This window comes from Camelus dromedarius, chromosome 7, assembly GCF_036321535.1.
Source record: "Camelus dromedarius isolate mCamDro1 chromosome 7, mCamDro1.pat, whole genome shotgun sequence".
In the NCBI taxonomy this organism is placed as follows: Eukaryota; Metazoa; Chordata; class Mammalia; order Artiodactyla; family Camelidae; genus Camelus; species Camelus dromedarius.
Window position 1 is genome coordinate 79,661,317 of NC_087442.1, and position 22,429 is coordinate 79,683,745.

General features: G+C 38.7%; 1 protein-coding gene across 2 annotated transcripts in view; it reads right to left on the bottom strand.

The window, feature by feature from the left end:
- VPS41 (VPS41 subunit of HOPS complex) overlaps positions 1-21,783 on the bottom strand; it is a 178,132-nt gene extending 156,349 nt beyond the window's left edge. For both annotated transcript variants that reach the window (XM_031454650.2, XM_064487712.1), the window contains exons 1-2: positions 21,738-21,783; positions 15,024-15,062 (exon numbers count right to left, since the gene is read on the bottom strand). In XM_031454650.2, the coding sequence (XP_031310510.1) occupies positions 15,024-15,062; positions 21,738-21,758 (60 nt within the window). In that variant the 5' untranslated portion in view covers positions 21,759-21,783. The remainder of the gene's footprint in view (positions 1-15,023; positions 15,063-21,737) is intronic.
- Between the last annotated feature and the right edge of the window lie 646 nt (positions 21,784-22,429).

The window sequence follows — 22,429 nt, forward strand, 5'->3', positions numbered from 1 at the left end:
CCCCAAATCAGCTGATTAGCAACCTTAATTCCATCTGCAACTTTTTAATCTTCCTTGTCATGTAACAAAATATTCACAGCTTCCAGGGATAAGGATGTAGACATCCATGGCGGACCGTTACTCTGCCTACTATGGAGACTGGTATCAGGATCAGAGAGGATAAAGATGATGGTGGGTAATGAAGCTGGGTCCCCAAGCCAAACCTCAAACTAAAAGGTAGTTCTCACTGCTTGTCCCTAAATTAGATCATGATCCTTCTGAGGACACAGTTTGTGATAAAACAGTTCTCAGCTTGAGTCAGGAGGCCAGAGGTGGTCCTTGGGATATGGTTTTGACAAAGAGGTCTCTCAAGAGCCCTGGTTTCACCACTTCAAAATAAAGATATAATGCCAGCTTCATATAATTATTGTGAAGATCATGAAATCAATTCATTTATTCACTCATAAGCAGTTCTGCTAGTGAAAACCTAGTGACAGGGCTCCTGCCCTCTTGAAAGTACCTGGCATAACAGGAAACTATATTCACTATCTTACAGTAACCTATAATGGAAAAGAATCTGAAAAAAAAAAATATATATATATATATAAAGAGAACTGAATCACTTTGCTATATACCTGAAACATGGTAAATCAACTATACTTTATTTTTAAAAAAAAGGAAAGAAAAAGAAAAAAAGGGAAAAGAAAGCACCTGGCATAGAACTGGACAACAACAGAGCAGCAGTAACGTGCTTACTGAACACCTTTTAATGACAAAGTGCTAAATACATATCATCTCCTTCAACAGTCACTAAGCAAATGTGTCCTTTATGAGCCTTCTGGATATCACCATTTTGTAATACATAGTACAAGAATTTCTGCAAGCATCAGAGACATTCTGCCAACTCAATCTCTCATGACTCCATTCCAGCCAGGTCCCACCACCACCACCACCATGACTGCTCTTATAAGGACCACCAATGGCCTTTATGGATCCAAGGGTGAAGCCCTAGACCTCATCTTGCCCCTCCTTCCAGCAGCAGTGTAACTGACCATGCCTCATTCCTCCTGAGATGCATTCCTGGCTTGGCCTCTGGGATACTGCTCTCTAGTGGTTCACTCCCTACTTCACTGGCATCAAGATGATGATTTCTCCAAAACTACATGAGGTATCACCTCACACCAGTCAGAATGGCCATCATTCAAAAATCCACAAATGACAAATGCTGGAGAGGTTGTGGAGAAAGGGGAACCCTCCTACACTGCTGGTGGGAATGCAGTTTGGTGCAGCCACTATGGAAAATAGTACAGAAATTCCTCAAAAGACTAGGAATAGACTTACCGTATGACCGAGGAATCCCACTCCTGGGCTTATATCCAGAAGGAACCCTACTTCAGAAAGACACCTGCACCCCAGTGTTCATAGCAGCACTATTTACAATAGCCAAGACATGGAAACAGCCTAAGTGTCCATCAACAGATGACTGGATAAAGAAGATGTGGTATATTTATACAATGGAATACTATTCAGCCATAAAAACTGACAACATAACGCCATTTGCAGCAACATGGATGCTCCTGGAGAATGTCATTCTAAGTGAAGTAAGCCAGAAAGAGAAAGAAAAATACCATATGAGATTGCTCATATGTGGAATCTAAAAAACAAAAACAAAAAAAACAAAGCATAAATACAAAACAGAAATAGACTCATAGACATAGAATACAAACTTGTGGTTGCCAAGGAGGCAGAGGGTGGGAAGGGATAGACGGGATTTTAAAATTGTAGAATATATAAACAAGATTATACTGTATAGCACAGGGAAATATACACAAGATCTTATGGTAGCTCACAGAGAAAAAAACGTGACAATGAATATATATATGTTCATGTATAATTGAAAAATTGTGCTCTACACTGGAATTTGACACAACATTGTAAAATGACTATAAATCAATAAAAAAATGTTAAAAAAAAAAAAAAAAAGATGATGATTTCTCTTCACCCCTGGGCCCAGATATCAGGCCTCTTATGTATCATGCCCTAAATGATCTTATCCAGTTCCAAGGTTTTAAACACCATCTAAACGCTGACTGACTCACAAATTCTTATCTTCAGCCCAGACCTGCACTCGTCTTCTTCATCCAACTAACTACCTACTTGATATTGCCACCTGGATGTCTTATCGACATCTCCAACTTAAAATACCCAAAATGGAATTTCTGATTTACCTCCCCCTCTCCAACTACCACCAACACCAGCTCTAGCCAGAGTCTCCCCCGTCTCAGTTGACAACAATTCTATCATTCCAGCTGCTCATCCTTGATTCCTCTCTCTCCCTCTTACCTCTGCATCCTAGTCAAGAAATCCATTGGGTCTACTTTTAAAAAAATACCCTTAATCTCCATCACCTTTAGCTAGAGCTTTTACCAAAGCCTCCTAATTGTTCCCGCTGCTTCCTCCTTGGACTCCTTTCAAACATCATCCAAAGTGATCTTACTAAAGCAGCTTCACATCTTACTTACAGTAAACACCCAAGTTCATAAACTGACTCACAGGCTCTAGTTCTTGGCAACTCATTACTTTTCAGACATGATTTCTCACCACTGTGCTCCAGCCGTACTCGTATCCTCAAAGGCATCTAGCATGGCCTCGCTTCAAGGTATTGGATTTGTTCTTCCTTTTACCTATGAGATCTTTCCCCTGGAAGTTTATTTAAATGTCATCTTATCAGAGAGGGCTTCCCTGACCACCCAGCGTCCCTTGGCGCACTCCACAGTCCCTTATCCAATGTGATTTTATTTTTATCCACAACATTTACTACCAACCGACATACACGTTTTTGTTTATTGTCTACCTCCTTCATCAAATGCTGGTGTTTCCTAGCACCAAAAACATAATAGTATTCAATAAATATTGGTTGAATAAATAATCAGTCCATCTTGGGCTGCCTAAAATAATTTTTCTCCTAGGTTAGTGAGATTATAAATTCTGTTCAGATGTATATCATACCAGAAAGAGTCATGTTCATCTTCTCAATCTCTAACAAGTGGCAGAAGTGCAGGTTCACAAATCCGGCATCCAGTAAGTTTCTATTAAGTTTCCAAACATATAATTTTTATAATATATGCTTCAAAGGGAATGTTTATCCTTGCCTGAATGATGCAATAATCAGCAGAACCTGTTAATATTAATAGCTCATTAAATGAAAAAGCAAAATTTTAATCCACGGGCTGCTTCGAAGGATATAATATTATAACCCCATGCCCCACTCTTCTCAGCAATCAATCTCATGACAAGGTACATTACCATTTTAGTTACTGGTTGCTATAAATTTGTTTATTAAAATTAATAGATGTAAAGAATCCATTTAAGTTTCAATAAATGATTCACAATGTTCTACCCACCAGGTAAAATAAATTATTTTTGTGGGATGCATTTACTGATTTTAAAAAAGCTATCTCCTGATGTCCGCAAAGACTGGTTTTCATTTTAACAAAACTGGAAAAGAATTCTCCTTGTGGCTGATGCACCCAGGAGGTGCACTTTAAAATTAATTTCTCATTCAACATAAACTGCATATAGGTTTATTTTAAATAGGTTCAGCTATCTGTTAGTCCTCTTGGTTTATTAAAATTAATATAGCTAAGGTATTCAAGGCCTCCTAAGTATGGTATTTACAAGAACTAAGCCAGATCTGAACGGGCATCACTTAGGAGGCACGTTTATTAATAACGGAAACAAAAAGTATAAAGGTACGATTGACACCAGTTAACTTTCTGCTCTTACACGCCATGGACCAGGCAATGTGATTTACACGAAATCCTTGCGGCAAAGGAACACCCTATCGGCAGAATAAGCCTTCGTTTAGCCAGTTACCTGCATTCGTGAATAACAAAAGGTCACTGGAACCCCTACCTGCAGAAAGCAGACCTCACTACCTGTCACTTCCCATTTGTTGTTCTTCTCTTTCCTTGCCGCCCCGCTTTAGCCTGATGGTTTTCCGCTTGTATTCTCCACTTTGCTGTGCAAATCTCACCTTGAAATGTCAGACTAACAATTTGATGCTTCTATTGCAAAGTTCTTTGTACAATCCACTAAACTCTAGAAAGGTAGAATATACTTCTAAATAAACAGTACACCAAGAACCTATTCAAAGCAGGGTTTAAAAAAAAAATACAAATCTCCATGAAGCAGAACTGCTTCAGTTTTCAGCTCTATGACCAAAGTATTCCACAGCACAGTGTACCTGGTCCACAAATAGGAAAGACTTTATGGAAGACGATGACATTCCTGTATGGTTAAGGCCTTAACTTCCCCTCCCTGCACCACTGATTCTATTCAGAAATAAATCTGTGCTGTGTGAAGCCACTACAATTTTGGAATTGTCTGTAGTAACAAGCACTTACTACAGTAACTACAAACAGTTACATTAGGCAGACTTAATGGGACTGTGGTCCAAATTCAATTAAATAATCCATGTAAAGCACTGAGCACAACATATGGCAGTAAGAAGTGAATCTGAAAAAATGGAAGTAATTGAGGATTCTTCATGATTTAAATCTGCCATTAAAATGTGTAAGAACAAAATGAATCAGATGTTGGAATTATCAGGCAAGGATTTTGGAACAGCCATCATGAAATTGCTTCAACAAGCAATTATAAATTCTCTTGAAACAAATGAAACAACAGGCTATTTTGGCAAAGGAACAGAAGCTATTTAACACATGGAAACTTTAGAAGTGGAAGGAAAAAACACCATCCAAAAGAAATATCTCATGGGTTGGACTCCACTGTAGAGAGGGTAAGGACAAAATCAATGAACTTAGGGACAGATCAATAGAATTTACCTATCTAAACAACAGAGAGAAAACAGACTGAAGAAAATGAACAGCCTCGGAGCTGTGGAACAGTAACAAAACAGCTAACACTCATAGTATCGAAGTCTCAGAAGGAGAAGAAAGTGGAACTGAAAAAGGATTTGAAGAAACAATGGTTGAAATGTTTCCAAATTTGATGACGGACATAAACCCACAGATTCAATCAGCTGAGCAAATTCCAAAGAAGAGAAACCAAAGAAATCCACACCAAGAGACATCATAATTAAACTTCAAAAAACAAAAGTAAAGAAAAAAAAATCTTGCACATAGCCAAGGAAACATGACACACTACTTATAGCGAAGCGCCAATTCAGATGACAATAGATTTCTCATTTTAAATGACGGAGGCTAAAAGGAAGCAGCACATAATTTCTCAGGTTCTGAAAAACAAGAACTGTCAACCACAAATGTTGTATCTGGGGAAAATATCCCTCAAGAATGAAAGGGAAATAAAGACCTTCTCAGATGAAGAAAACCTAAACGAATCTGTGGCTTGCAAATCTAACCCTAAAGAATGGGCTAAACAAAGTTTTCTAAACAAAAAAGAACAGAAGACAGAAGATAACAGAAAGGCTTAGAACTTTAAAAAGTAAACATAAAAGTGAATGAAAATAGCAATAAGTATAGTAACTCCCTTTTCATGAGTTTCTTAAGTCGTATTTGATGGCTGAATTAAAAAGTTTAATACCAACTGATGTGGTGCTCAATGAATGTAAAATAAATACGTAAGACAATTGTATTTAAAAAATGGGAAGGGTAAAGGGACATAAACAGAAGGCTTCCACATGTGACTAAAAGCAGTAAGATGTTGTGGATACCAGGAGACTGATCAGGTATGTACACATATTTTAACACCCAGAGCAACCATTCAGAAAAACATACAAAATAAGATACTCAAAAACACTACAAATAAATCAATATGGAATCCCAGAAAAATATTCAAGCAACTCACTGAAAGGGAAGAAAAGAAAAACAAGAGAAATTAAAAACAAAGGAAACAAACAGAAAACAAAAAAATGGCAGACTTAAGCCCTAATGTGTCAGTAAGTACCTTAAATGTGAATGGTCTGACCACACCAATTCAAAGACAAGCGTGGCAGAGTATAAAAAAGTCAATTTTTAAAGGTCAACGCACTCTATGGCTCCATCCATATAATATGCTTGAAATGACAAATGCCAGGGGGTGGGGATGGGGGAGGGAGTGGCTTTGACTATAAAGGGTAGCACAAGGGAATCTGTTCTTCATCTTGTGAGGAAACTGTTCTGTATCTTGACTGCACTGGTGGTCACACGAATCTTCATGTGATAAAAGTGCATATAACCAACTACACACACAGGAATGCAAAAGAATGCACACAAAACTGGTGAAATCTGAATAAGGTCCACAGATTATATCCATATCAATCCCATATCACTTCACATCCTGGTTGTGATGTATTAGAGTTATGCAAGATGTGACCCCTTGGGAACTAGGCAAAGGGTATCAAGAATCTCTCCGTGCTATTTCTTATAGCTGCATGTGGATTTATAATTATCTCAGAATGTTTAACTTTTTAAAAAATCTCAAGAAAAAAATGTTTATTAAAAACAATTTGGCTTTATATAAAATCTTAGATAAAATAAAGAGGCCAGGAAATAAACCAAAGCTTTTCCCTAACCCCCGTTAGAGTTTGAGGCAGGGAAGGAAGGACATGTAATTTCATTCTGGGTTCCACAGCCCTGCAACCCAAAAGCTCTGTAACATTGTAACATCAACTACTATAATATGTACAGAGATGAATGTTTTGTAAAAAAAAAAAAAAAAAAAAAAAAAGTATTAACTATTATTTTGCTAAGTATATAAGTAATGCATACTTGTTATGAAAAATTTAGAAAATGAAAGCAGATGATAGTAAATAAAATAAGAATCACATGACCCAGTGATAACATGGTCTTAGAGTCTTTTTTTTTTTTCTGTGCTCATATGTGGACTTTGGAGAGTGCGGAGAAACAGGATTACACTCTAAATCAGGAATCAGCAAGCTACAGCCCACGGCCAAATCCAGCCTGTTTTTGTACAACACACAAAGAAAGAAGGGTTTTTACATTTTTATACAGTTACATACCTAGTTAATATCCTCAATATTACCTCTTTGATGGCAAAGCTTAAGTATTTACTATCTAGACATTTACAAAAAGAGCTTGCCAATCCCCGCTCTAAATAGCATTTTGTACAAAGCTTTTTTCAATTTAAAAGAGAATACAATTCCTTATTTCTAGATACTTAGCCTATTTCCAAATTTTTATATTATCAAAGTTGTAATGAACATTCTTGCAGCTCAATTTCTGCACAGACAAGGATATACTTTTCAATGATGTAACTTACAACTAATATAATTTTATAAGTATTTTGTAAATATGTTTATAATGATTAGTTTGTAAATAAATAACAGTATTTATTTTATGATAAAACAGAAGTTTTATCAGAATTATTGTCATATGTAAATTAGCTAGCAATCCTCTATTTCCCAGAACAGAAAGCAAGTCTGAAACTGGTATCTTATCCTACTAGTTGAATAAGCCACAATCTGTAACACCACCCAAAATATCATTTTATACATAGGCAGGAGTTTCAAGGAAGATTTTGTTTTTTAAGTCCTGTCCAGTTCTATAAAAGTACATAGAGGAAGAGTCTGGCATAAAGTTAGAGGTCACAGTGAAGTCAGAGGTAACACAACGAGGCTCCTAAGACCAGGCTTTGGAGTCAAACTGCTGATTCAAATCGATTTACGAGCCAGATGACCCTGGGCAAGTTAACTAAACATCTTAAGCCTTGTTTCTTCATCTTAAAAACAGAAGCAAAAGGGCTGATTAATATATCGAAGCATTGTTTCCTACACTGAATGTGTTTGCTTTTGTAATGATCCTCATTATCAAAATAAATTCCCAACACTGTGCTCATTTCACGACGCCATCTTTGCTCCACGGAGCACTCAGAACCTTCGTCTACAAGCAATGACCTGTAGGGTTTTAAAAATAAGATAAAATCCCAGATATTAGTTTGCTCACTTGCTCTTGTTTAAAGATATACATTATATGAAAGTTTATTACTCGTTTCAGCCAGAACAAGCCAAGCCCATTATAAAAGGAGTCACCAAAGGATGAAAAAGTACCACCTTTATTTGCAGATACCAACTAATAGGTATAAAATAGATAAACAACAAGTTCATACTGTAGAGCACAGGGAACTATATTCAATATCTTGTAGTAACTTTTGGTGAAAAAGAATATGGAAACGAATATATGTATGTTCATGCATGACTGAAGCGCTGTGCTATACACCAGAAACTGACACAACATTGTAAACTGACTACATTTCAATAAACATATAGACGTACAAAAATAAATAAATAAAAGCACCACATTTGAGAAGAAAAAAAATCATCTGAATGTAGAGGTATTGACTTTTAGGCTTAGAATCCTTCCTCTCTAACTCTCTAACAGTGGAGTTTCCTGCTTCCTACAACACAGCTAAGCTAGATACTTCGGCAATCTTCTTGACTCTCCCATCTAGCTCATCTCCCACAAACCACCCCACACTTCCTGCTCCTTGAATTTGAGAAGTGTTTCCTCCTGGTCTTCTTCGCCCAGGCCCCTGTCCCTGTCTCTAATGGGGACTTCCACGGGAACTGCCTGCCATGGGTTTCTCCCTCCAGCTCATCGTCACCAGCCCCTATCCCAGCCCCTAACAATCAAGGCTTTGGCTGCCGACCCTCCGCCCCACTGCCATGTCCACAGGGTCAAGTCCAAACTGTCAGGTTAGGCACACGGGCAGTTTCACACTCTTACCCTGGTTTGCTAGTCTAACCTCACGTCCCCAGCTTCCTCCTGTGCTCCAGCCACACAGAGCACATCACAGCCGGCTGGGCGTGCATGCGCTTCCACGACCCAGCCTCTGCACGTACGTTCCCTCCCTCTGAGGGACCTGTCCAGCCTCTCTGTCCAGCTCCATCTTCCATAAGAAATCTTTTCTTAATTTTTATATAATTTTTAAAGATTCCTTTCCATTTACAGTTATTACAAAATATTAGCTAAATTCCGCATGTTGTACCATGTATCCCTCAGCTTATCTTACACCCAATAGATTTGAAAACTGCTAATGAAACTAATCCTGACTAACCATCCACTCTGTTCCCGCAGCACTCTGCTACACCTATACGCAGCAGCAGCAGCCAGCCCGAAGTGCTGACAAGGTAGATCTTAGAGCTTCAAAATGGGAATGAAACCCTTTTGAAGATGATACACTTCTTTGTTATGCTCTTCAAGAGAAACACCATCGAAGAAATAGTCTGGCTCATCATATCAAGGCAGGAAAAAAAAACAGTAGAAGCTATATTAAAAACAAAAATCCTAGGTTGGCGGTGGGTATAGCTCAGTGGAAGAGCACATGCCGAGCATGCATGAGGTCCTGGGTTCAAACCCCAGTACCTCAATTAACAAAAAGTCCTAGATATGATGACCAGTTTAGTTATCCTACAAAATTTGCCATGATTAATTAAGTACTAACAAAAATGCAAGATCCCTAACTATGGAGCTTATTAAATAACATTATTTACTATCTCGGGTGTCATATGGTTCTGAATTTCTACTTGAAATGCAAAGAACAAGTTACAATTCTTAAAGTTTTACATCCTGACATGAACACCATTTTCAAGCATTTAAATTATACTACTCACAGCAATTTCATTTCGTTTGGCTGCAGTATTCAAGATTAATGAAAAACATGGACAATTTTGAGCATTCAAAATTCTTTTCTCAAATACATATTAAAGTAAGAATTTTGAAGAAAACAAGGGGAAGCTTTGTGACATTGAACTTGGCAATGATTTCTTGGATATGATATCAAAAGTACAGGAAACAAAAGTAAAAGTAGATTAATTAGACTACATCAAAATTAAACACCTCTATCAAAAGATACACTCACAACAGCCAAGACATGGAAACAACCTCAATGCCCATCGACAGAGGACTAGATAAAGAAGCTGTGGTATATTTATACAATGGAATACTACTGAGCCATAAAAAAGAAAAAATGCCATTTGCAGCCACATGGATGGACCTGGAGATTGTCATTCTAAGTGAAGTAAGCCAGAAAGAGAAAGAAAAATACCACATGACATCACTCATATGTGGAATCTTAAAAAAAAGACAAACAAACTTATTTACAAAACAGACACAGACTCACAGACATAGAAAACAAACTTATGATTACGGGGGGGAGGGGATGGGAAGGGATAAATTGGGAGTTTGAGATCTGCAGATACTATTATATATAAAATTGGTAAACAACAAGTTTACACTGTAGAGCACAGGGAACTGTATTCAATATCTTGTAGTAACTTATGGTGAAAAATAAGAAAACAAGTATACGTATGTTCCTATATAACTGAAACATTGTGCTGTACACCAGAAATTGACACAACATTGTAAACTGACTAGACTTCAATAAAAATATTTCAAAAAATAAATTTTTAAAGTAAATTTATCTTTGAACCTTTAAAAAAAAGATACACTCAATGGAGTCAAAAAGCAATCTATGGAATGAGAAAAATTTTTTTAAATATTTGCTAATCACATAATTAAAAAAGGATACACAGATATAGATACATTAAAATATATTCTTTACACATATTATTTATATTCTTTATATAGAGAGATATGGATAAATAACATATAACTCTACTCTACAGACCTATATGTATTCATCTATCTATCCCTCTATCCATTCATCCTATCCACTGGTTGTTGGGTTGTACCTCTATCTACCTGATATAGATGAACGCTGGTTAACATCCACATATCTATCTGATATTCATACCTATACCTGAGAAAGGGTTAATACCCAGAATATATAAAGAACTCGACTCAAAAAAAAAAAGCCTTGATTAAAAAATGGGCAAAGTCTTAAACAGACACTTCTCCAAAGATATACAAATGGCAAAGAAGCAAATGAAAAGATGCGTAACATCACTAATCAGTAGGGAAATGCAAATTAAACCATAAGAAGATATCAGCTCACACTTGTCAGAATGGCTACTATCAAAAACAAAAAGGAAAATAACAAGTGCTGACGGGGATGTGGAGAAACTGGAACTCCTGTGCACAGCTGGTGGGAATGTAAACTGGTGTGACTACTATGAAAAACAGTAGAGTGGTTCCTCAGAAATATAAAAATAGAATTAGTATGTGATCCAGCAATTCTGCTTTTGGGTATAAATCCAAAAGAACTGGAAGCAGGGTCTCAAAGAGATATTTGTATAACCATGTTCACTTTAGCACTGTTCACAACAGCCATAAGGTGGAAGCAATCTGGGTGTTCATTGATGAACGAATGGATAAACAAAATGTGATAGGTACATGCAATGGAGTACTATTCAGTCTTTAAAAAAGGAAGGAAATTCTGACACGTGACAAAAGAGATGAACCTTGAAGACATTATGCTATGTGAAGCAAGCTAGTCATGAAAAGACAAATACTACATGATTCCACTTATATCACATACCCAGAATAGTCAAATTCTGAAACAGAAAGTAGAAAGGTGGTTGCCAGCCACTGAGGGGAAGGAGAATGGGTACAGTGTTTCAGTTCTGCAAAATGAAAAAGTTCTGGAGACAAGCTACCCAACAATGTGAATATACTTAACGATACTGAACTGTATACTTAAAAATGGTTACAATGGTACATTTTATGTTATGTATGTTTTACCACAATTAAAAATTAATCAAAGACACAGAATACAGACTTGTTTGTGGTTGCCGGGGGTAGGGAGGTGGAAGGGATAAACTGGGAGTTTGAGATTTGCAGATACTGGGAGGTATATATAAAACAGATAAACAAGTTTATAGCACAGGGAAATATATTCAATATCTTGCAGTAGCTCACAGTGAGAAAGAATATGAAGACGAATATATGTATGTTCATGTATGACTGAAGCATTGTGCTGTACACCAGAAATTGACACAACATTGTAAACTGACTATAACTGAATAAAAAAAAGGTGAAAAAAAAGCGTATCAAAGCAAATAAAGTAAGCCCTAATGAGCGCACACACACACACACACACACACACACACACAAAAAGCCCCGTTTATATGAAATGCAGCATTTCATAAAGTGATACAAAAATAAACTTTTATAATACATGGTTGAAAACACTAAATATTGCTGTTCAAAGAAACAGAAATCATCTGAGCACCTGAATAAAGAAGAGGTGTATGTACATAAAGGAAATGCCTGCTCTGAGAAAGCTTAATTAACAGTTATAAAACCTAATGGGAAGAAGAGAGAAGGAAGAAGAAAGATTGTTTGGCAACCAGGTAGGGTCTCACAATATCTATCCTGGAAACCCAAGAAAAACTTCACCCAAGACTGGAATGTACACCAACTCATCATACCCACGAGTCTAAACTCAGCTCTAGCACCAGCCTGACTACTTTGCTTGTCTATCAACTCATCAGAATCAGTGATATCTGGGAGGGTAACCACTTTCCTAGAGCCACTGCGGAGCCTCTCCAGCCCTCAGGTAGAAGCATCAGGCTGTAAAATTAGCTACCTGCATCGTATCTAAAATATAAGCAGAGCATCACTAATATTCAGAGTGCATCCCATGTGCAAGCCGCTGGACAAGATGATTTGCAAACAGCAATCTTCTCTAATCGACATGAAGAAACTGAAGAATAGAAGGGCTGAGTGCTATGCCCCATGTCACAGCAGAGAAGGAACCCGAGGCACCATCCTGAGCAGACGGCACCAGGGCTGGAAGGCAAGATGACCGAAAGAGCCCAGAGTCTGGGGACTGGAGTCTGGACCCATTCCTCCCACGAAGCTGCTACGACACTGGACAGTCAGGCTACTTTTGGGGTCTCAGTTTTCTTCACTTCAAAGTATCTTTTCCTTCCGTTTCTTTCCTGAGTGTAGTCAACTCTTCTTCCTTAACTTCCCAGTTTTTTGTCCATTTCTATTTAGAGATTCTAAATTTCCAAGATAATTTAAGATGGTCTTTCATATCTGCAAATGCTTGTTTAACTCACGATGGAGCGTTATGCTGAGTGTTCTCTTTGAAAAGGTTTGATTCTCACTTCGGTTTTTTTCCTCTAGAAGTTTTGTATGGATGTTACCTGCCATTTGAGACCATTTTTAACTGTCTCAGATTTCCTCAATAGTTGCTCCCATGGAGGGGTGAGGTACTTGGGGGGGGGGGGTTACTAGGTTTCTTAGTTACAATGGTAAATGAAATGCATTTTCATTCATAAGTGGCATCCTTTGTTGGTGGTGAGGTGAGAAGATTAGGTCAATCTCCTGCTTTTATGATACTGTTTGTTTCTAAGCACCCTTAATTTTCCGGTTTTTTTCTTTTTCCCTTCACCACCAGGCCTCTGGGGAATGCCTCCCCCTTATCTTCAGGAACAACCTCGTCCCAACACTGTCACCCCTGGTTTCATGCCTTTTCAAACCCCTTCCTTTCAATTCTCCAACAGCCAGTGCTCAGACCCACCAGTGTCAGATCTGTTCTTGCAACTTCCCCGTTTAGGGTGGGGCCCCCTCCTTCCTGAGAGTGAGTTTCCTCTGTGTTCTGCCAGCCCTGGGGCTCAGCTGCCAGCTGCACTGTCCTCATCCCCATCCATCTGACGCTCAGCTCCAAAGTCCCTCCGGAGCTGGCTCTGGTAATTTCGGATATTTATTTCCCCACTTACACTGAAGTGTACAGTACTCCTTGTTTCCTAATTATGCTGGAGGCGGGAGTTCACACATCCTTCTGTTTGCCTTTCCTGTGGATCCGTTTAGGATCTGAAGGATGTGTGGAAAGATTCAGATTCAGGTGGTTGTCAGCATCCTTCTCACTTCTGAAGTGCAATTTGTGGACGGGGCTCTCGCTCTGCGGGATTCTGAACCAGTGATCCCGAGAACACAGGGTTCTCAGTTAAGGGGAGCTTTCCAAAAATAAGAATGGTGATCTGAAATGCTTTTAACATTTTGTTAAAAATTAACAACTATTCTATCCTGTCTTTAAGCAAATTCAGTAAAGCCTTACCAGGGGCCCTAAAGCCTGATTCAGAGATCCTTAGCAGACAGAACATTAGGAACCACAACTCTATAGCCAAACTACAAATGCACGTTGACATAGTCTATAAGATGGTCTCCAGAGGAATATGTGTAAATGCAACATTTTCCCCCAAAAGCAAACTATAACTATCTGCAATATCAACCCAAATTTAATAGATCATATTAGCTACAGTCACATTGCTGTGGATTTCCAAAAGATTATCATAATCACTCTTACATTCCTCTAAGCCAAAGGAAGCACTAAAAGGAAAAAATGCAATTATTACTGAGTCCATCCATAACATTAATAAGCTAATTAATCAGTGTTATGCTTAAACTTATTTTTTAGGCACAACCTTGAGAAGAAATTTTTTAAAAAGCCTTCTCTTACATATTACTTTTTCTCCTTAAAATGCAATCTTTAAGACAAATGAGCTCCCTAAGAGTTTTTAAGGTACTTTCCTTTTTATTTTATGAAATAAGCTATACTTCCTTTTTTAAATTATATTTTGTATTGAAGTATAGTTGATTTACAATGTTAGTTTCAGGTGTACAGCAAAGTGATTCAGTCACACATATACACATACATATGTATTTTCTTTTCAGATTCTTTTCCATTATATCTTATTATAAGAAATTGAATATAGTTCCCTGTGCTGTACAGTAGGCCCTTGTTTGTCTGTTTTATGAAATAAACTATACTTTCAATGATTCAGATATTATACCAATGAGCATGCCATAGTTATTAAAAGAATAGAGTAAATACCGCAGACCTTACAGTGGTTATTTTTAAAAATAGGTTTTTAAAGTGTCCAGATCAGTTTGTAAACTTTGCATCAATTTCCTCACTGCCAACATGCTCCAGGTGAAAATATTGTTCAAAATGAGGAAAAACCTTTTTGTTCCTTTTCCTTTTATTTTTAAAGCTAATCCATTTTGTATTTTCAAAGACAACCAGTTCTTCCCCAAGGCTTGATCATATGGCTCTCCTTTACCCCCCGAGGACTGTTGCATTTAGCAAGGCACAACCAGCTTGAGATAATGTGGTTAGCTAGAAATCTCAAGGCTCCTGAATCACCACCTTACCTCAGACTCATCTGTAGATTCCTCGAGAGACCCGGTTTCCTACAAAGCATAGAGAAAAACTGTCAGAATATATGACACAAGAAGAAAAAATATCTTCAAGGAAAAAAAGTCCTCATGTCCCCACCACCAGAACCCATCTGCCCTTTTTGGAGGTAACTGGCAACTACACTTTAAAGAAATCCACACGGTCCAACTCCTGCAGGCTCCTACAACTTCTCCACACCCTGCAGGGCTGAGATGGCCACTCTAGGGCCACAGGGACCCACTGCTCCTGCTGACCTCGCTCGAGGGGTCAGCAGGTTAACAAATGACCCCAGGAACTTGCCATGTGAGTACACGGAAGGCTTTTCCATTACAAAAGACGGAAATCCGTCTGGCAAAGCAGGCTTACTGATCTCAGAAGGAAAGAGGAAAATACCATCTCAAATTATCTCTGAGCCAATGTTTATACTGCAAAGCTCTTGTGCTCTTAATTATTATGCTATTAATCTGGCTGAGTCAAAACGATCGTCTGGTTTAAACAGCTTTTACAAAAGAATTCCCCTAGGGTGGTACCTATCAGGCACCCTGCAAACGAGCGGTGTAATTTACATCCCCTCTTTAAACCATTAACCGGAAGACAAATTCTGCCATTTAACACAGTTCCCCTCTTGCTAGACGATGAATCTTGCTGCTCTGGAGAAAACAAAGCAAAAAGGGGGAGGGAAAAAAATGGACTTGATCCTGCTAATCTCTCACCTGTCCACTGAAAGAGAGAATCTGCTGATGCCATGCATCCTCAAAGAGGTCAGCAAAATGAAGATTTACTTAACGTGCGTATAGATATCAACAGCAATAAAAGGTTACAACTAATGTGCTGACACCGAATGGGGGCATTCTGCAACAATCCACAAGATGGAAAAAAAAAAAACCAAAACAATGGAGCAAGGACATTTTAGATACAACTAATATTTTTTCAGGACAAAAAACATGGAACATTGTTAAGAAAGCTGGGTGCATGTATCACCCAATACACAAAATGTACATTGGATTGCAGGATAAACACAAATCGGGTGTTTGAAAATGTTAATTTCATGCCTCGAAAATCAGAGGGGGGAGAAACTAAAAACTCAGGCTGCTTCCAGAACAGCCTTGTGGATAATAGTCACTGCTCTCAAACTTCATCGGTAAAATGGGCATGTTACTTGTAACCAAGAATTTTATTATAGTTAAGTCATTAGCCACGATGAATATGAGGATCTCCTCTCCATCCCAAGGCAGCATGTTTAGTTTCATGGTAATCTAAGTATTAGAAAGTCTTTATTAATGTGGAGCTACAATCTCTCCACAGTAACTTTTTGTTCTTAGCCCTAATACGACCCCTAAAAAATCCAATTCTACTGCTTGACAGTTCTCCAGATAGTTAATGAAATGTAACATGCCAACCCTTCTAAATTGCGCTAACCATCCCCAGTTCCTGGTTTTGTCCATCTACCAACCTGATCTAACTATTTTGGACACGGACACAGTCTGCCTAATACTAATAGTCACTATTCCGACGTCTTTACTGAACGTCTATTATGTATTTCTCGTGACGCTAAACGTTTTACACGGAGCATCATGAAATTTCCCAAAGACCTGTGAGGAAAAACACTGAGGCTTAGAGGTTGAACTTAAATGACTTCCAGCATCCCTTCCGTCCCTGACAGCTCCTGCACTTTATTAGCTCAACGAAACAAGGCTTTGCCCACTGAGCCACTAAGCCACAGCTAGATTCCTATTTCCTCCTACCTCTCAAACTCTACAAGAACACTTGACTATTCTTTTCAAAAAATTACATTAAATCTAAGGAAAAATTTTTCCTACACCGGAATCCATTCACATAGGCACATGGTGGATAAGGGCAAATGTCCCACTTACATGCTTCATTAAAACAAAAATGTTAAGTCTCCCACTAGCAATTTCAATTCAAAAATTCAAAACCAAATCACACTTGCGTTCCCCACCAAAAACCATGCAGTAGTAGAATCTGATACCTCAAGGCATGCACATCTCAGAAACCTGGGACTCCCAGAAAAACCAGGCTCTCGGAGCAGCCTCCTGTGGCTACTGGTATCAATCGAGAACATTCACTCCAGGACATGCTGAGACTTCCTCTCAGCACCAGCACATACCTCCCAAGCCCAGCTGTGGCCTGAAAAAAATTACACTTCTGTCCACAAGGCTACCAAAGCAATGCATGGCTACCTTCAGGAATGAGCCTGGTCTCTTACCTCTTAACATCATTCACTCATCAAGCCCCTCTAGCAACATCAGCCTCCAGCCAACCAACTCGGAAGAAGACGAGAGGAAAAACTCACAAGGTAATAAGCACTCCCAGCTAAACTAATTTGTGACTATGCTTTAGTTACGTGATGTATAAAGAGTGGGCCATCTCAAAGTTTCTCTAATCCTGCAAGTTCTTGTTCAAGGCTTTGTTTTTCATTTAGTTATTTATTAGTAAAGTTGCTTTTAAAAGATCTGTCTTGACCAAACTTTATGAAAAGAGAACTGTGCACACTTAAGCAGAGTCCAAGGTTGAGTGATAAATCACTGTCCTATTTACAAGCCAACCACTTCGGCCCAGCACTCTAACATACTTTATCTCATCTCATACAACAGTCCTGGTGAATAAAATCCCCAACCTACAGGCAAGAAAACTGCAGCTCTCAAATATTTGTTGACTTGATTTTTACTTTATACACAGCGCATAATCACGTGGGGGTATACATGTTCATGAATGTACCTTCTGCTAATCCTAAAATCCTCTCCGATACAGACAGAATGTCCCTAATTTCTCAGATGTAGGGGGAAATTCAAAGTAGGAACTCTCCTATCTGGTCAAGGAATAGATGGTCTGAGTGACCAAATCTTTTAATGGACCGGGTTCCCTGCTGGTTGGTAGGAAAGATGAAAAGGTTACCAAAAGGAGCTGGCCAAGGCAGGAATACAAGAAGTGTAATCTACAACTCATGTGAATTAGTAACTTTCAAAAGTTTCAAGTAAGATAAAACAAGTTAACACAAATTCTACCTAACCTAACGTAAAACAATTTGACATTTTCAATTCAGAAGGCTATTCTCCCCCTAATAAATCCATTTAAACGTTTTATTAAGCACCGAGTACCTGGAAAGCACTGGCGCTGTGAAAGATACAGACATAAGTAAGCTCTGTCCTTATTCCTGAGGACTCAGCAATCTGCAGGAGAAATAAGACGAATACAGAAACAACCAGACTTCTGCTGTTCAGAGAGAGGTATGGACAAATACTGTTGGGTATCTATCCATGATTATGAAGGTCAAGTATAAATCATTTTGGAGCTGGGTAAAAGGAATTGTTAGAAGATTTCCAGGCACAATGCCAGGTACTAGTTCTAGGAACTATATAATACATATGCAGTAATTTTCACTAAAAACCTTAATCATACTCAGCATAGACAAGGATTTCTCAATGACTTTTTAAAAAAATGTTCATCCATGTCCAAAAAGTGATTTTCAGTTTGAGAGTCTGTGAATTGTTTTCTGCTATGTTAACTCAGTACAGAGCTCACTATTTTGGCTCTTCCTAAAATTAAGGAGGGTAAGAGGGCAATCACCAAAAATATGATGCTCAGAAAAGTCAAGAGGACAGGTTTAGTTTTGTCTTGTTCATCTTGGAGGGCTGTTTGCATTGACGGTACACAGTGCCAAGGGAAAAAACTTTACTTTGCCCCAAGCTGTTCATCATAGTTACTGTTAATACCCATCTTGGTTCTTAAAGCATTCAGGGAGGCATAATGACGTCTAAATGGTTCAAAGAAGCAAAACGGAACAATTAGCACATTTATTTAACACGACTTTTGTGCACTTTTAGCTTCCAAAAAACTAAATAATAAAGGCCTACTACCTTGGTCATATTTTAATGGCTTCCTATGTGAAATGCAAAAATGCACAAATCAAGCAAAGGGAGAAAAGTCTAATCATTCTTCATCTATAATGTACTAATAACATAATGACAATTATTTACTAGCTTTCTTTAAAAAAGTAAAAAGAAAAAGAACAACTTGTTAGCTTCTTTCTGCTGTTGACAACAGACTACTGGTCTTTTTGAGAATGACACTGCCACCACTGGGGCACAAATGCTGGCTCTAACCATATACTGGCTGATAAGCATCACAGGCGAAATAATGACTTGGAGGAAACTCATTAAGGTGATAAGAACTAACTCCACTTTACAAAGTAAAAAATGATTTAGAATTCGGTTCTTAGGTATTTTTTAAAAAGCAGGGTGAACAAGGACCTACAGTATAGTACAGGGAATTATATTCAATTTCTCGTCATAACATATAATGGAAAAGAATCTGAAAAGAAAAAATATACATGTAGGTACATGTATAACTGAAATCACCTTGCTGTACACCTGAAACCAACATTTTTAAATCAACTACATTTCAATAACATTTTTTAAGAAATAAACATAAATAAAAAGCTCTAGAGACAAAAGACTAGAGGTTTACTACAGACATCAGCCTGAGCAAGTTACTTAATTTGGCTGAATTTCAATTTGCTTATCTGTGAAATGTGATCATTTAACACATGTTGAGAGCCAAGCGCTTTTCTAGGCGTCAGGCATACAGCAGTGAACAAATCCTTGCCATTGTGGAGCTTACGTTCTACAGGAAAAAATATACAGAAATGAATACGGAAATATACAGAAAAAAGATTTTAAAATACAATATATTAGACAGCAATGAGCGCTAAGGAGAAAATAATGCAGGAAGGAGGTTTCAAAGAACAGTCAGGGAAGGTCTCACTCAAAAAGATAACACTTGGACACAGACAGGCAGGAATTGAGAGGGAAAGCCATGTTAATATCTGGGGTCAAAAAATGAAGCAGCATGTGCAAAGGGCCTGAGGCAGGTACATGCCTAGCTTGTTGAAAGAATAAGAAAGCCAAGATATCTGATGCAGAATGATAGAAAAGGAAGAGAGCAGCGGAAAATAAGGTCCAAGAACAGAGTTGGGGAGCAGTGTGGCAAAGTCCTGTAGGGCAACAAGACTGTTTATTGTAAGGACTCTGGCTTTTCCTCAGAGTGCAACAGAAAGCCACTGGAAGGCTGACAACACGAGAGGTGTCTGACTGAACTTACATACCAGAATAAAATTTACCAAAAGATTCTTTTGTGAGGACCAAATGCAAGGTGAAAGGGTTCTTTAAACTAGAAAGTGCTGTAAAAATGTAGAGCATTCTTATTATATCATTAATTTTCTAAGTCTCTCTTTATATCAGCTTTGCCAAACTCATCTGCACAAAACAGTAGTAAATACGAAGAACAACTCTCCATTTCTACTACACTATTTCTAAGCACGTAGGAGCTTTGTTTTTTGCTTTTAAATCAAACCACCAAAAAATGATATTAACATAAAAGATGAACAGTGTGAAAACCAATCTCACCCTATCATTAAACCCAGCAGTGAGTCATGTGCTTAATGAGCATCTCCCTTTGCGCTGCTTGAAATGGAAAATGGAGGCTCCAGTAGTAGGTAGGAGATTCTCCTGTTACCACAATGATGACCCAAACAATTTCCACCTGGGGAAGTTTCTTATTTATTGGCATACACCGAATGCACATGGGGCAAGTTTTCATTATGTAAGTGAAGTAGGTTGCAAATGTTACAAATTATTAAACTAAATAAATTTCTTATTATGATACCAAACAGCTCACCATCAAGTCACTGTTTGGAAGCAATTATGGAAAATGATGGCCCTGTTAATTTGTAAGGAAAAACAGTGCTAAGCTGAAAAGACACTGGAAACGCAAATTTAAGGTATTTCCCCCAATTCTGGCCTTCGTTTTTTTCAGGCTTCTTGGTGTTACTTTGTCATTTCAGCTACTGTCTGGCTATCACTATTAACCATATGAAAATAACTCTATTGCCATCCCTAACTTCTCTTAATTCCAGTGCCGCATGACCGAACATTGCCATCTGATGTCCTGCTAGCAACAAATAATCTCACGCAACTTTTACCGAGCCCAACTTTTCCTCAACACTTTAACTTTGTGTGCTAACTCGTCCCATCTTACACCACCCTGCGAGGACGGTACTATTATTACAGCCATCTTATATTTAAAAGTTAAGTAACTAGCCCAAAGTCACATACTAAGAAACACAACCAGCACTGCAGCCTAGACATTAACGCTCCGCAATTGACGCACTTAACCACTGCCGGTTGCAACAATGACTTAGCTTTGTAACTAACTGAAACAGACCCGAAACAAACTCATCCTCGGTTCTCTCCTAGCCCTCCGGCAAATCAGCTCTTCTGTCCTACCTCGAGAGGAAAGGAATGTAAATTACAGTCACCTGACTTCAAAACTCAAGTCCCTGACGCCTCTCACGGGCAGTCAGTCCCTAGGAGACCCCCCAAGCTGCCCTGAAGCCCAAATTTCTCGGAGCACAGGCCGCAAGGGCAGCGCCAAAGGAAGGGCCGCCCCGGGAACGCTGGGGGTGTGTCGGGGCGCCGTCCGTGGCGTGTGGTCCTGGAGCCCCCATCCCTCCCGCCTCTCGGCTGCCCGAAACAGCCTTTCGCCGTCCGCCCGCCCCGCGCCGGCCCGCCTCGCCCCGCAGCAGCCCCCGACCTCCGCACGCAGCACTCCCCGCCCGCAGACGCCTCCCCCTTTCTCCCCTTCCCCAGCCTGGCAGTTGCAGGCTTTACCTGCTCCTCCGCTTCCGCCATGGTGCTGCCGGCGAGTCACGTGACACCCCCGGAAGTGAGAGAAAGAGAGACGCTGGGCCCGGTGCCTGCTGGGAAGTGTGGTTTTAGGAGCATCTGAATCGTGTTTTGTAGCTATGGAGCCTCGTTTCAGCTGACTCTACAAGCTAAGTGGAATTGTGCTTTGGAGAATCCAAACATAACCGTTGTCAGTCTATGATTTATTTTATTGATGGTCTTATTGTTTCCGTTTTTACTATGTATTTATTTATATTCACTGTATATGAGACCCTGGATTTATAGCATTGCATGAATTATCTCATTTCATCCTCCCAGCAGCCCTTATTATTATTACCATTTATAGAGAAAAACATTTTGGCTCACAGGTCACAAAGCTAGTAGAATACATAACTAAGATTTGAATTTGCAGAAGACTTAGCAGTTACCAAATCCCGCTTAGTCTAAAAGTGTCTTTTTTTTTTTTTTAGTATATTATGTAAATATAAAGCAGCCTTTGAAACAGAAAACCGGAGACAATTTATACTTCAAAAATATTTAGCTCCTACTGTTTGATGCTACTTTGTTAGTTTCCTCTTCTGGCATCTGGACGTTGAAATTTTTTTTAATTGTTTAATCATTTGTTTAAATTTTTGTGGAGTATATCCCATAGGTAAATATTCAAGATAGAATATAAA